The 14,255-nt window shown below is 35.6% G+C and overlaps 2 protein-coding genes across 7 annotated transcripts in view; one reads left to right on the top strand and one right to left on the bottom strand.

The window, feature by feature from the left end:
- CDase (neutral ceramidase) overlaps positions 1-14,255 on the top strand; it is a 101,466-nt gene that overhangs the window by 83,330 nt on the left and 3,881 nt on the right. The window lies entirely within an intron of this gene.
- CPR6 (cuticular protein 6) lies at positions 654-6,274 on the bottom strand. Its single transcript, XM_086917269.1, has 3 exons — positions 6,172-6,274; positions 3,799-4,059; positions 654-2,471 (listed from the first exon to the last, which is right to left on the bottom strand). Exons 1-3 carry the CDS (start codon positions 6,178-6,180, stop codon positions 2,181-2,183), a joined length of 561 nt encoding a protein of 186 aa, XP_086773395.1. The 5' UTR covers positions 6,181-6,274; the 3' UTR covers positions 654-2,180.

Genomic DNA, 14,255 nt, shown 5'->3' with positions numbered 1-14,255 from the left:
TCTTTGCAAAAAAAAAAGAAAATTCCAACTTCTTCGTTTCAATCGATCTCGACAAAGTAAATTTGGAAATGAATGAATATTCTTCGCCATTCGCTTCTTATCACTCGCCATTAAGTTTTCACGGGAATACGAATCGACAGAAATAGATAATAGTTTAAAGAAAATTTACGAATCAGGTACGAATTAGTAAAAAATAAATGAATTAATTCGTCGCGAGATTAGAAATTTAAAATCTGTTGAAAGTTTTTCGTGATAATAACGATTGAACAGATTGGATTATTGAATAAAATCGAAAATAAGTTAAAGGGTTTGGCATATTTTCAAATAAATAATCTATATTTAATTTGATAAAAACAATTAATTTTAAAATGGAAGAAATTCTTTTGAGAGTAATTCTCAAGAGTGTTCATCTTCCTTTCGTTTTAATCGGTCGATTATCCGCACAAAATGGGAAACGAGACTCAAAGAGACGTTTAATTCATTTCATTAAGATACTTGATTAACATTAACGAACCATTGTAATCTTTCTTCCTCGAAATACATCTTCTTCTTCTTTATCTCTCATCTTTTCTTAATTAGTTGTAAAATTTTTGGTTCAAATTAGAGGAGAGTTTTATTTTATTTTATTCTTTATCGAAAAAAGAAAGACTTGATAATATTGGTACGATTTTATTGAGTACATAAATTTTTTGATCCTTATTTACACGTGTGTAGTGATTCGTCGTTACGTATATTTCACGAACAAAAGTGAAAATGAGATTGTTATATAGTATGAAATTATTCGTTCGAAAAGTTTAACAATCATTAGATTGGAAATTTTTATCATAAAGGTAAAAAAAAATTGTGGAATTTCTTAATTTTGAAATTTTTTAGCTTTCATGATTTTTAATCTTAACATCTTCTGTTTAAAAGTTCAAAAGTTTGATTGTTCGTATTTGTTTATAAATAATAATTCAAAGATATATAAATATATATATATTTCAAATATATGTTTCCTAAAAATTAAAAAATTTCCAACATTATTAATATTATACATTGAGACACACGATACTCCCATATAGATGTGGCACAGTTTTATGAAACTTAAATATTTGCGATAATTACAATAATATTTGAAGAGATTATAAACGATTTCTATTTATTTCTTCGTCTTCTTCTTTCTTCTAAATCTACAATTACAAAATTCTTGAAAATTACAAATTTCGACGTCTAACTCTTCTAACATCCAACAACCATTAAACCAAGTGTAATTAACTACAATTCTTCTAACAATCAAATCTTCAATCGAATGATCGTGCTTAATTTTCTCTCTGACATTTCTGACAATTTCAATTTTATTTATTTATTTTTTTTTTTTAATCTTTTCAAAAAACGAATCGAAGAAATTGTGAAATGAAACAATGTTATATTTTATAATTGCACCTGAGGTGTTCCTGATTCTATTATTATTATTATTATTATTATTATTGTGTCATTTACCCTATGCATATTTCACAATGTCTGAACAACATCCTCATTTTATATTTCATAATTTTAAAACAATATTTTAAATAATTTTAATTCTATTTATATTCCCAATACCAAAAGAATAACCACTTTTGCCAATTCAACTCGTTTGCATATTTCGATAATTCGAAGGATAGTTCGAAGCACGAGTGAAATCTTAAATACTTAACGATTTGCTGTTCCTCCTCATTTTTTTACCGTCTATTTCGAAGCACCTATTTAATTAAATAAAATGTGTTTACAAAAAAAAAAAGAATGGAAAAATTTCATCAATATAGATAAATACACGTATAAAATGATCTCGCGTGAGTTTAAAATTAATCCAACACCCACATTTCATGGATGATTCTTGAATCGGAATCGACGTATCAATCCCTTGTGATATTCCATCATTTCTCTCTTTCTCTCTCTCTTTCTCCTTTTTTAAATTATCTTCCAATTTTACTTCCAAATTTCAAAACGAGACTCGAAAATCTTAAGTTTCTTCTTATAAAAATTTTCAATCTCCTTTGAAATTCTTCATTTAAAAATGTCCACGATTAAATAAGTTTGATTAATTTCAATTTCAATTCGTAAGCTCGTCATAAGACAAAAGGATTATTTATCTCCGCTTAAATAAATTTTCCGACCCTGTTTCCACGCCTTGCCCATCCCTCTTGAAACAGCAACAGAAGTTAGTAGTGATGCTTCTCGTATTCCTCGTAACTGTTGTAGTACGCAGGGGATGAGATGTACTTGGCCACGGGGATGGGTTTCGGGTGAATGGCCGGGCCAACTTTTTTAACAACCGCGTTGAAACCGTTGTGGTCGTCCGCCGTGTACTCGACGATTCTCACGCTTCCGTCGGGCTCGTTGACGCTGTACGACCCGTGCACCACGTCCCCGTCGCGAACCTCGTGCTGGGTCTTCACGTCCCCTGTGTGAGGATCGTGGACGCCATAGTTGAACGTGTATTTCGGATGGGCCTGAAATTAAGAGTCGAAAATTTCTATAAATTCTTTGTATAAATATATCTGTTCAAATATTTTGGAGAGTAGAATTTTTTGAGACTAGTATTTCGGATGGGCCTGAAACTAAGAGTCGAAAATTTCTAATTCTTTGTACAAATATATCTGTTCAAATATTTTGTGGAGAGTAGAATTTTTTGGATAGGTGATAGATAAGAGATAGGTTATTTTAATATTTTAATTCAATTATTTAATAATTTACTTTCATTCTCTAACATTAACATTTCTCTGCTTGTTGCCTGTGTATTTTACGTGTATAGAATAGATAGATAGGAATAGAAAGATTAAAGAAATATTGGGCGAGCATGTTTCGAGTAAAAATTTCGTAACGAATTTTCCATGCGAGTTCAGATCTCCGAGAAAGTATGACGGAAACAGTGGTGACAATGGGAGGAGATACGGAAGGTGTTCGTATGCCAAGCACACGGTTTCCACACCCGAGAATTTCAATTAATATAAAGCGTCACACCTTGTCAAATATTTACTATGCGACACGCGATTCCAAATGCAAATCGTCGATAATTTAATGTTCTTATCTCGTGAATGACGTTTGTCAATGTTAATGCATTCTTTTTTGTTTCAACTCGATCACGAGAGGATAGTTTTATGTAACTTTTTCTTTTTTTTTTTCCTTTCGAAAACGAAACATTCGCTTCGAAGTTCGTTTAGACGTGGAATTTTTTTTTTTTTTTAGAAATATAAAGTTTTCAAAAGAAAGTGAAAAATCTTAAATATAATTTACTGTAAATTTATACGGGTTCGATATTTCTTGATAATGTGAGAAAAAAATTCCGGAGAGATAAATAATTCATGAGCGTTATCGGACAAAGAATATCGTACGTATAAAGATATTTTTAATTAACTCCGACAATAAGCAGCTTGATACGAAGAACGATTAAAATTTCTTTCGCGATAAATATCTATTTTCATTTTGTCACATATCACTTTATCGATGATAAGATCAAGAAATTCGTGTTTCGATCGATCGATAATTAATTGATTTAATATCACGTTTTCTATAATTTATTTTCCGATAAAAATAAAAATTCATCATAGATTGCCAATCGTTTCTTTCTCTTATCAAAAGGGAAGAATGAAGAATAAAAAAAAAAGAATAATTCTAAAAATTACAAATCAATGTAATAGGAAAAATGAAATGGAAGAAATTGAATAAAAATTAAAAATGAAAATTACTCCAAGTAGATGAATTTATAAATAATTATAAAACGGTAATTAGAAAAATGAGAGGACAGATAGGTGAGCAATGTAATTGTAGCGTGCTTACGTAGTAATCGTGGCCGTGATCCGCGTGATGATCGTATCCGTGATGATCAAGAGTGGGCGTAACGTGAACGGGCGAGGCGGAAACCGCGTGAACCGGAACCGCCACCGTCGGCAACACGGCGTGTCCTTCGTACTGAGAGGAGTATCCTTCGAGGCCCTCGTAATCCGTGTAAGAGATCCCGTGCCCCCCGTTATACCCGCTTAACACCACTGCGCGACTCGATGCGATCATCGCGCATAACAGGCATAACAGGCTCTGAAACTGTTGATTAATTTTGATTAATTATTGATTGTTTGTTAATTAGTTAGATCCATTTATAACAATTTCGAAAATTCTGAAATTTGTGAGGAATGAAATTTGAATTGAATTCTCAGACAGATCCGCTTTCGAGGTTCTTTTTCAAATTTTCGAAAAATTGGAAAAATTGCTTGGAAATCGATGTACGGCCGGACGTTTTGTTTCGAAATTCTTCCCACGAACGGTGAATGTATCAGAGAGCTCGTTGAACGAGGAGTATTATGGGGAACAATGTAAGCGCCACTTTTGCAATGAGGATCGTTGTGGAAATGATGATGTATTTGAATCGTTATTGGGTCGTTTCTCGAGCTACGTCGTTGAACAATAATAAATCAGTTTTTCGATAATCTCGAATATGTGATCTACGATAAATTCCGAATCGATTCCGAAGATAGTCAGTTAGGATAAGTTGAAAATATTATAAAATATTAATGTTTTGGAAAAAATTTGCAGAGCAGTGTTAAAGTTTAATTAATAAATTAATTAAAGTGGAAGAAAATTGAATTAAAAGTTCAGATATATAATGTCGTTTTTACGAAACTCGTATTTTGTTCAATCTTGTTAAAATTTGCCATATAAAAAACTTGGTATCGAGTTATCTAAGTTTAAGTCCTTTTCCTTTTTTTTGATTGAAAAAGTTAATGGAACACAAACGAATGAAATCCACACGAAATTCCTTCAAATTTCTAAAATAGAAATCAAATTCTAAATCAATCCCAATCCAACTCTCCCTATCGTATCAATTATTCGAATAACCACATTTCCAAAATTAACAATATGAATTCCAATCGAATTCCAACCCTGAAAAAAATCAAGACCAACTCTAAAAAACTTTACAGTGTGAATCAAAAAAAAGAAAAAAATTTCAAAATCACAAAATTAAGTATTCAATCATCGAGAGAAACTTTGACGATAAATGTAATCAATTTGAGAAATAAATTAAATCAAAGTGCAATTAAAACATTTCGATATTTAATTTAGAATTATTAGATTAAAATCTTATTATTATTTCAGAACAGAAACCAATTTTGTCAATCCGATGTAATAATTTAATTCAAAAACACAATTAATCGAATCAATAAATACGTTCAAAGGTTTAATCATTATTATCCCCCGGCTGGGATAATAATAATCGTGGAACGATTCAATTTGCCTTCGAAAAACAAAAATCTGAAAAGTGATCGAACAGTTTTTCGATGGGTGTAAGTTGGTCGTACGGGAAACTTGGAAAGTCATCGCGTGAAAGTGTCTCGTGTTTCATCTTTCGTGTCGCTTCACGGGCTCTTCTCTCCCCAAGAAAAGTGTCCTTTTTCACTTTCGCGGCGTCGACCTTGCTCCGTAAATTAATACGAATCTACGGAAGTGGGAAACGTTTTTACTTCCGCGTGGATCACAGACCGCAAAAACGAACGTATCGCCTGTCTGTGGCAAAAGAAAGAAGTTGATGCCTCTTGGTACCGCGCACCAAGATAGATCATACTCGAGGTCATCGTTCCATGAAAACACTCGTTCTTCTTCTTCGCGCGAAAGTACCACTCGTTTCTTCTTCATTCTTCGAAAAATGTAATTTTTTCATTTTGACGCGTGAAAAAAAAGATTGAGAATTAAATTTGAAAAAAATTTCAATAAATATCGAAAAAAACATTGAAGAGATTCTTGAATGGAAATTAAAAATTTGAATTTCAAACTGATGCTTGGAATTTGAAATTTCTTTTCAAAACAATCTTCGAAACGATTTAACGATATTCGAGAGAGAATCATCACAAATCAAGCCGCAATTACCTACATAACAACATAACCGCCTCAACCAAATCTTATTTTTATAATCTTTTTATAATCCAATTGAACAAAAAATTCTCGACTTTGCTACCAAATACAAAAGAAACTCGCACTACTTGTACCATTTTTACCATTTAAACCATCCGGTTAACAACCAATCGAACCTACCAATCGAAAAATTTATTCCGATAGAAATACAGGGACAGAGAAAGTGAGATACGAAAGCACCAAAATACGAAGAGGAAAATAATGCGCGCACAGAGATTTGGCTTGATTTCCGGTCCCCGGCGTTCGTACCTTCGACATGTTGCTCGTCGCTGCACGTACGTGTGTGCGTATGCGCGTGTATGTGTGTGTGCGTGTGTGTGTGTCGTATGCGAAAACAGCGCGATACTCACTGATATCCGTTATTCCAAGACGATGCCCTTATATCCATCTCCCACCCGTGGCATCGAGTCTCTCGTTCCGGGCAAAAGCCCTCGTCCTCCTCCCACTCCCCCACCCACCGCCCCCACCCTCGTTTCCTCCGCGGTGAAGAGAGGAACGCGTCGCTGCGTCCACGTGCCGGCGAAAGGACGACGCGCAGGCTGCTGGTCTCGTTGCGGCGGCCACTTCCGCTCGACCACTTCGAGGGATATCCATGATTTCGACTCGTAATTGTCGAAGGGAACATCTCGATCGATTCTCGAAGAACTTGCTGATTTAAACGGTTTGATATTTTTAAAGATAGAAATTTAGACCTTTCCAATTCTCGATCGATGTTTGATACCAGATACGGAAATTCCACGGTGGAGGAGATTAGTTTGGCAACAAGAGAAGGAGCGAGGCAGGCGTGGCCTCTTCCACTACGTGTCGCAATATATTAACAAAGGTGGCTGCCAGATAATGGAGAAGAAGCGGGTATATTGTGGCAAAACACTCTAAATAATTCGCTAATCATCCTTTATCCCGTGTTCCACTCGCTCGTGTGCGAACTTTACGCAATTTTGCCTCCTCCAAGTGCGAACGCTTTGCTCAATCGGATCACTGTGAAAAAAAAAAAATCGCACACCTGGAAATGTACTTTCCAAGGATCGGTCTTTCCATCGCGCGTGGAAATTTGAAGAAATTTTTCAGAAATTCTAAAAATCTCGAGGCGAGCACGTATTCTTCTCCCCCGCGGAGAAGGCGGCGATCCTTGGCGAGGTCACGAGTGATGCAACGAGAGAGTATCCAACGCGGAGCTCGTTTGTCTACCCGAACGAATAGCGCTTGCCCATTAAGCGGCACGGGTCCGTAATCGCGGAAATCGTGTGTTCGGCGTTATGCAAAGCGGCGATTTCGCTCGTTTATTGCCATCGTAAATGTCGGTCAAGAGCGAAGGATGCGGGGAAAAGCATCGGCATCGACGTTTCCAGCTATCGAGAAAAAAGAGAAATTTCCTTCTGTCCTTTTTCTTTTTTCTTTCTTCTTCTTCTTTTTTTTTTTTTTTTTTTTTTTTTTTTTACGAGCGCTCACGACTACTCGCTCGGTGAATGTTATGAGGAAAAGAGTTTTATTGGTGATTTCTCTATGTATTCGCCGAATAATGGCATCCAAACGGGATTTTCGTAACGTTGCTCGAAGAATAAACCGATTACGTTAATCCCTTCTTGCTTTCTTTTTTCTTAAAAGGAAGATTCGTCAAATTTTCAGGCGTCTATGCGTAGAGATGATGTTATTATCATTTCTTTATTACCTTCAGTGTTCTTGCTTGGGATTAAAAAAAAGAAAGGAATAATTGAAAAGTAATAAATTATTATATTCAAAAAAATGGATGAGAAGTTAAATTAACTTAATTTACAAGATTATATCATTTTTGTATTGCGAATGTATGTATATAATATTGGAAAAATATTTGATAAATTTGATAAAGTTTGAAACACCAGCACGATTCTTTACGATTATCTTTACGTTTCGAAACTAACGAAACAAGTCGCATTGCGATTCAAAATGCGAGTAAAAACGTTGGCATTCACCGTGTCGCGATTCGCGAAGGATTTAAGATAAAAAAATTTCGGTGGTTTTACGAAGATTAGGATCAATCTCGTTAGCATCCTTCTCGTGAAATTGGCATAAAGATTCCACCCTTGCGTCCATTTTGAATTAATTCAAATATTTCGGATGAGTCATGGACAATTCGAAAAAAAAAGGAAGGAGCTCGGCCTGTGACAATGAGAGGATACGGCGAGGATGTGGAAACCTCTGACCGAATTATGGAACAATTTTAACGAACGTAAATTTGCCCGTCCGTGGAAAAATCTGGAATTTTAATTTTTCTAATGATTAAATCTCGAATTTTAATTTTAATTTAAATTCTTGAGCGGGATTTTTTCCAAACGTGATTTTAAATTTTATTAAAATTTAATTCTCGCCTCTTTGTGTTTCGCATGCAAAAATTTGGAAGGAAAGTTTCGTTCGAGTTTCCCTACGTATTTGAATTTTGAACGTTTTTCGATTGAATAAGAATTTTAATTACGTTAGAGCTCAAAATTTTTTAAACTTTAAATCTTCGAGCTTCGATTCGATTGATTTCAAAATTCTGCAAATCTCTGAATTACATTTTAAATTATATTCTCTCCTGACAAAAGAAGATATTCGTTCAACAATTTCACCACCAAAAATAATAATAATAATAATAATAAAGAATAAGTAGATATGTTTCTTACACAATTTATTCGAATTTCTAAGCAAACGATAAAGTTCGCTTACATAAAGTTCTAGTTTTTTTCACAACTGTATCCTTGAAAAGAAAAGAAAAAAAAAGGGGGGAAAACGTGGATTTGATGAAAATGAACACTTACATTTTATTTATTGGGTAACACAGTCGCGGTTGCCAAACGTTCGAGATCCATTAGATTCATAATTCTTCAAAGATTCGATTTCTCTTTCTTTTTTTCTTTTAAAATGGAGTTAAAGTAGAAGATAATGTCCATGGTCGGGCTGCGTGAAAGGGTCATTAAAGTGGAGTACGTGTTACTGAGTGCCATTCTATGAACGACGAATCCGAAAAGGCATTCTTTTAACGCCTTTTGTAATCATAAACATCGCGACAAGCACGCCTTTCTTCACTCTTGGGAAGAAGGTCCATTCAATACATCAAGATTCTCTAATCTTAGTTTTTTAAAAATGGGATCTAAACTTTCGAAAATCCATTATTCGATAGTTAAGATTAAACAAATAAAGGAGGTGTCGTTAATTTTTGGCATTTTAAAAAAAGTAATTAAAACTCAATTAAAATAAAGTAGTCGGATCGTTCAATTTTTTTTTTTTTTTTTTTTTTAAGTTGAATAAATCGAGTTGTTCCTTTCGTTTTTTTTATGTATGTGTGTGCGCGCGTGTCTTTTTCTTGAATTTCTAAACTTTCAAATTTACATTTCGAATTTATATTTCTTATTATGTTAGTGTTAATTGTATTTTAGAAAACAAAATGTCGACTATTCAATTAAACATGTATGAACGAAAAGACACGTATAATCTCAATTAAAAGATGAAATTTCATAAGCTAATTATTTGCAGGATCGGTTTCAACAATTTTTTAACAATAAAAGAATCAAGAATCTGCAATCAAAACGGTTCAATTATTTCAAATTTTATTTATTTTATTTTATTTTATTCTTCGAATAAACAATCTACACGCGAATATAACACACGATAAGGTTAGATTTCCAGAAAGCGCGGTAAATTCAAATCTGACAGTCTTCGCTCTATCGATTCGAGTGAAAATATTCATCCAACGATATCTCCGAACGACGATATTTATTTCTAAATATTTTCGCAGATTAAATTCGATCAAATTAAATTAATATTCCCCCCCCCCCCGTTCTATTATTTGTCGCGCAACGAAGAGAAGTGAAAGCAGTTACATGCGTTGTTTCCCTTCTTCCGATTCCAAAGGGGAGTCTCTCGATCGTCTCGAAGCTGGAAGAGGCCCAGAACTCGTCCGTTACGATTCTAACAGCCGTGAAACCGTGAAAGGTTGGCTCGTGACCGTAATTCCGATGCGAGAGGCGGCAGCCAATGCTCCGTCACGCGTTGTTCGAACAACGTTCGTCGCGTTTAATGCATGGCGGGCGAATTCGAAATGGCAGGGAAAAAACATCGTGCGCTCCCACGGCTCGATCGTAACCGCTTTTCGCGGCCAATTTCCGGCTTTGGAACGATTTCTGGGACGATATCCACGCTTCCTTGAAAACTTTTCCTCCCGTTTCTTTTTCTTCGATTCGGGACTAGACTCGATTCTTATAGCAGTCAGTGCTTGAAAGTAGTGATTTTTATTCGTGGAATTTGTATGCGTCGTGGATCAATCTTACAATTTGCAGAGAATTTTCCGTCTTGTTTTCTAAATATAAATATAAATACTTGGCGAAATTATTCTTGAATTTACTGTTTCTAAATGAAATCAATATTCAATCAATAATTAATAATTGGTATATAAAGCGTACGATCGATATTCATGCAATATTCAACGCATATTCATGGCATGCATAAGGGGAAGGATATCATGCGTGAAGGACCGGTAATTTACCGGAAGTTAGTATACAATGGCGCCCAAAAGTTTCCATTCGACGGTTAACCTAACCTAACCTAACAAGCGTAATAATCTTGCGAACTTCGTTGCCGAAGAATCACTTTTCACAGAAAATTTTATATCACATTGAAAGAAAATTCTCGTTTCTCATTTTTCCAATCGTTTCGAATTATATTGATCGATGAAAATTTTGCGAAGAGGATTTTTCCATATCCAACGTGTATATCAATATTTTATCTTATCTAGATTACATATTTGCTCGAGTCGAGAGACCTCGTGATCCAAAGGTTCTCCTTCATTGCTTCCTCTTCTTTGCTCTCCTCGTGTCGCGGCTCCGTCAATTGGATACGATTACGCAACTCATTGTTTACGAGCGGCATTTCAATACAATCGTGTGAGAACTCCACACGAGTCGTTGGGAAGAAAATGTCTTGGAGTATCCTTGGCACACCCCGATGCGTCCACCATTTACCAGAAGCTAAACCTTGCTGCCTTCGACCGATTCCAATCAAATCGATCGCTGCAATTTTTGCTGTCACAATTTTTAACGAACGAAACATTCGATCTTTGACGAGTCATTTTTCGAAGATTCCGAAATTCGATGAAAATTCAAAAAATTGTACTTATATTTTATCGAGATTTATTTCTAAAATTTATTATCCCTTGATAATAAAAAAGTTTCGTTTTCATCATAGAGAACAGCTCCAACTCCGTTCAAAGATTATAACTGCATCACACGTTAAATGGATCGAAGTAAATAAGATGTTAAAATGATAGACACAGGAAAAGCTTCGAATGGGTTCGATAAAACGCCACACCAAATACGAAAAGGAGGAAGGCAATTTTGCAAAACGGTAATACGATAAGAAGGAAAAGTTTCTTCGACGAAATCGGATGCGTTTTGTCATTCTGGAACAGTAGGACGATGGAGCGGAACTTGGAATGGTTAACACGGCCACGTTTCGATTTCATGCCGCGTGTTCCGGGGCGAACGAGAGTGAAACTTGTTCGGTTGAATAACCGTGTCGTAACTTAGGAGGAAACTGCCTTTTTTTCTTCCTTTTCAACGATGAAGAATTAAGGAGGAGTCTCGAATTTTTGCATATGGGAATAATATTCTTCGGGGAATTTTTGGGTTGTGAGATTTTTAAATCAAGTATATTGGATATTTCGAAAAGAAAAATTTCAAAACTGGTTACGCACGGTTCACACCTAATTAAAAGTTAATTGAAAGATTACGCGGGCGGATGGCGAAAGAGGGCCACAGAGTTGTGCAAATAAAAAACTGGATCTGGAAACAAGCGGCTCGATAATTCGATTTTGCAACGCCAAATTATATACCAACTTATATGCAACTTCCGGATGATTCGTAAATTCAATTTGAAGATATGATAATTTTGAGAAAGTTCGAGGAAATCGAAATTTTACACGAATTCGTCGCTTTCCATTTTTCCTTTTCCCCTCCCTTTTCCCTTTTTCTTTTCATACTTGCCGCGCAATATCGTCTTAACAATAGGATATTATTCCTTGTCGTGATTCGCGATTAAGGCGGATGAAGAAATTCCAGTCAATGACTCACAAAGAATTATTTGTTGTTCGAAGATTCGTATCTTCGAATGTAAAAAAACGTGAATGGAGCCTCGTTTCCAACCAATTTCAATATTTCTTATTCCCTTGAAAAGGAACTGCAAATTTATAAAATGATCATATCCAATTAACCTTGGAAATGAACAAATTTTTATCGAACAAAAATTTCTTCCGAGGAACGGAACACCATCATGTATCCGTCGACTATTATCGAGCCGCGGATGAAAAATCCCTGAACCTTCCCGCGAATTTTCATCCGCGGAAGCAGAATCGTGCCTGTAGAGATTCGAGATAACCGGTATAATGAGGCGAGATAGCAGACGATTGCAAAGTCTTGTCTCAACAAACGTGGGAACAGGAACGTGTAAACAACACATGGACCACCGTATGCCACCTCTGTTCGTTCCATTTTTTCTTTTTCTCCTCTCCTCCCTGCCTCTCCTTTCGCGTGTCCCATCGTGGCTCGACAACGCCCGAATCGTGCGAGTTGCACAACGGAACGGGATAAGTTAACACGCCGTGGGGGTGTCGATTGGATAATCCGGGTCAAATCGAAGAGATCTGTATATTTTGCAAATTATTATATATATATGGAATTTCGAAGAAAATAGATTTTAATTCGATTTGAACTTTTTCAAGACTTTCTACGATTTTTAAGGGGAGAGGTTGGATTGTGGAGGTTGAGGCTTCTTTATTTGGAAATTTAATTTAACTTAGAAAGTTGTAATTTAAATATATTTACATCTATTGAGAAAGTGGAATTAAACAAAATAATATCTGGTAATAGCTCGTTGTTTAATACAAGCAGCTCGACTCATGGATAGGACAAGCGTGCCAGTTCCATTTCCTATCAACTCCATTATTCTTCTCCACCACATTAATTCGACGGTGGACAGGGGATTACGAAGGTGTTGAAATTTGAAATTGGAACGCGGATGATGAAAAATTTCCTCGCTCGAAAACACCTTAAAATAATTTATCCGATTCTTACCGATCTTATAATGCGAAATAAAAAAATGTTATCGATCTAGATATCGATATTACGCGTGTGATCTTACTTTTGCGCGTAAACAAAACACGAAAATTTGTTGTACTATAAATCGTGCCGAGTAGAGCTCGCTGCGCAAATCGAAAACGAGTCTCGAGATCGCACGGGAGCAGTGGGAAACTGGGGATCGAACGAGGTCAGATCGCGTGGTGATCCTGTGCGATCCTTCCCAGAAAACGCCACACCCTTCCACTTTACGAATCGCGCACGATTCACGCTCGCAAGGACGACGCTCCCTTCCTCCTCTTTTTCTCTTTCTTTCCACGAGCTCGTGAATCACCGTTTCATATCTTCTCACACAGAGATACGCCCAAGTGGAAATCGAGTGGACCACGAATTTTCGGATTTTTACGGTCGAGCGATTTAAGTATAATATAAGTATTGATTCGAAATGTTTAGCTTCGAAATTAATCCATTTGTTCAAATTATATTCGATAATATTTGCAGTTGATCGAAGGTTTATATCTGTTAATTCCATTGGATTCATCCTTTTTTTTTTTTTTTTTTACTCTTCTTTGAGTGGAAGACACTCATTGCTTTCGTACACGCTTCGTCCAATATCACTTTGATTCAAGTGAAATTTCTTCGAGAATCGTCGTCGAGGAACACCTCTTTTTTTCATATTCTTCTTCCAAGAAACGATAACTACGACGAACGGAAGAGAATACGGTAAATGTGGTTCAATGTCGAAGGCATAATGTAATTGTGACGCGTGTGAACATAACGATTCTTCTGCTCCCACTTCATTAAGAATGCATCCACTGTTTACATGCATAATCACGCATTCCGTGAAGCAATTAACAGCGATATGGTAAATTTGTCTCGATTGTGACGAGAATTTTCAATCGGAATAAAATAAAATGAAAGTCGTGATTGCAGGTTAATTAATGCATTCCTTAATCATTCAATTACTTATATCGTTGAAAAGTAAGAATTGTTCAATTAATCGAAGGGATCCTTTATTTTCTGGAATGTCAAGAACGTTAACGAGCCTCGTTCCACTTTCGATCGACGAAAATTGACATTTTCGAAAAAGGAAGAAAGGAAAAATCTTAAAATAAATAAAAGGAACGAGAAGAAGAAGAAGAGGGAGAAGAAAAGGAATAATTAATGTATGCATGCTCTTTAACCGTGACGCGGTCGAGCGAAGGTTCGTTATTAGCATGATAAAAGCGGTGAGCAAGGAGGAGGAGAGGA

This window comes from Apis florea, unplaced genomic scaffold (genome assembly GCF_048593485.1).
Source record: "Apis florea isolate Af1SG1 unplaced genomic scaffold, ASM4859348v1 contig_2201_pilon, whole genome shotgun sequence".
Classification (NCBI taxonomy): domain Eukaryota; kingdom Metazoa; phylum Arthropoda; class Insecta; order Hymenoptera; family Apidae; genus Apis; species Apis florea.
This window is presented reverse-complemented; position numbering and strand designations above follow the sequence as displayed.

Coding starts and splice junctions, on each gene's coding strand:
- CPR6 (XM_086917269.1), bottom strand. Junction 2,472..3,798: donor ATCACGGCCACGATTACTAC/GTAAGCACGCTA, acceptor TCTTAATTTCAG/GCCCATCCGAAATACACGTT.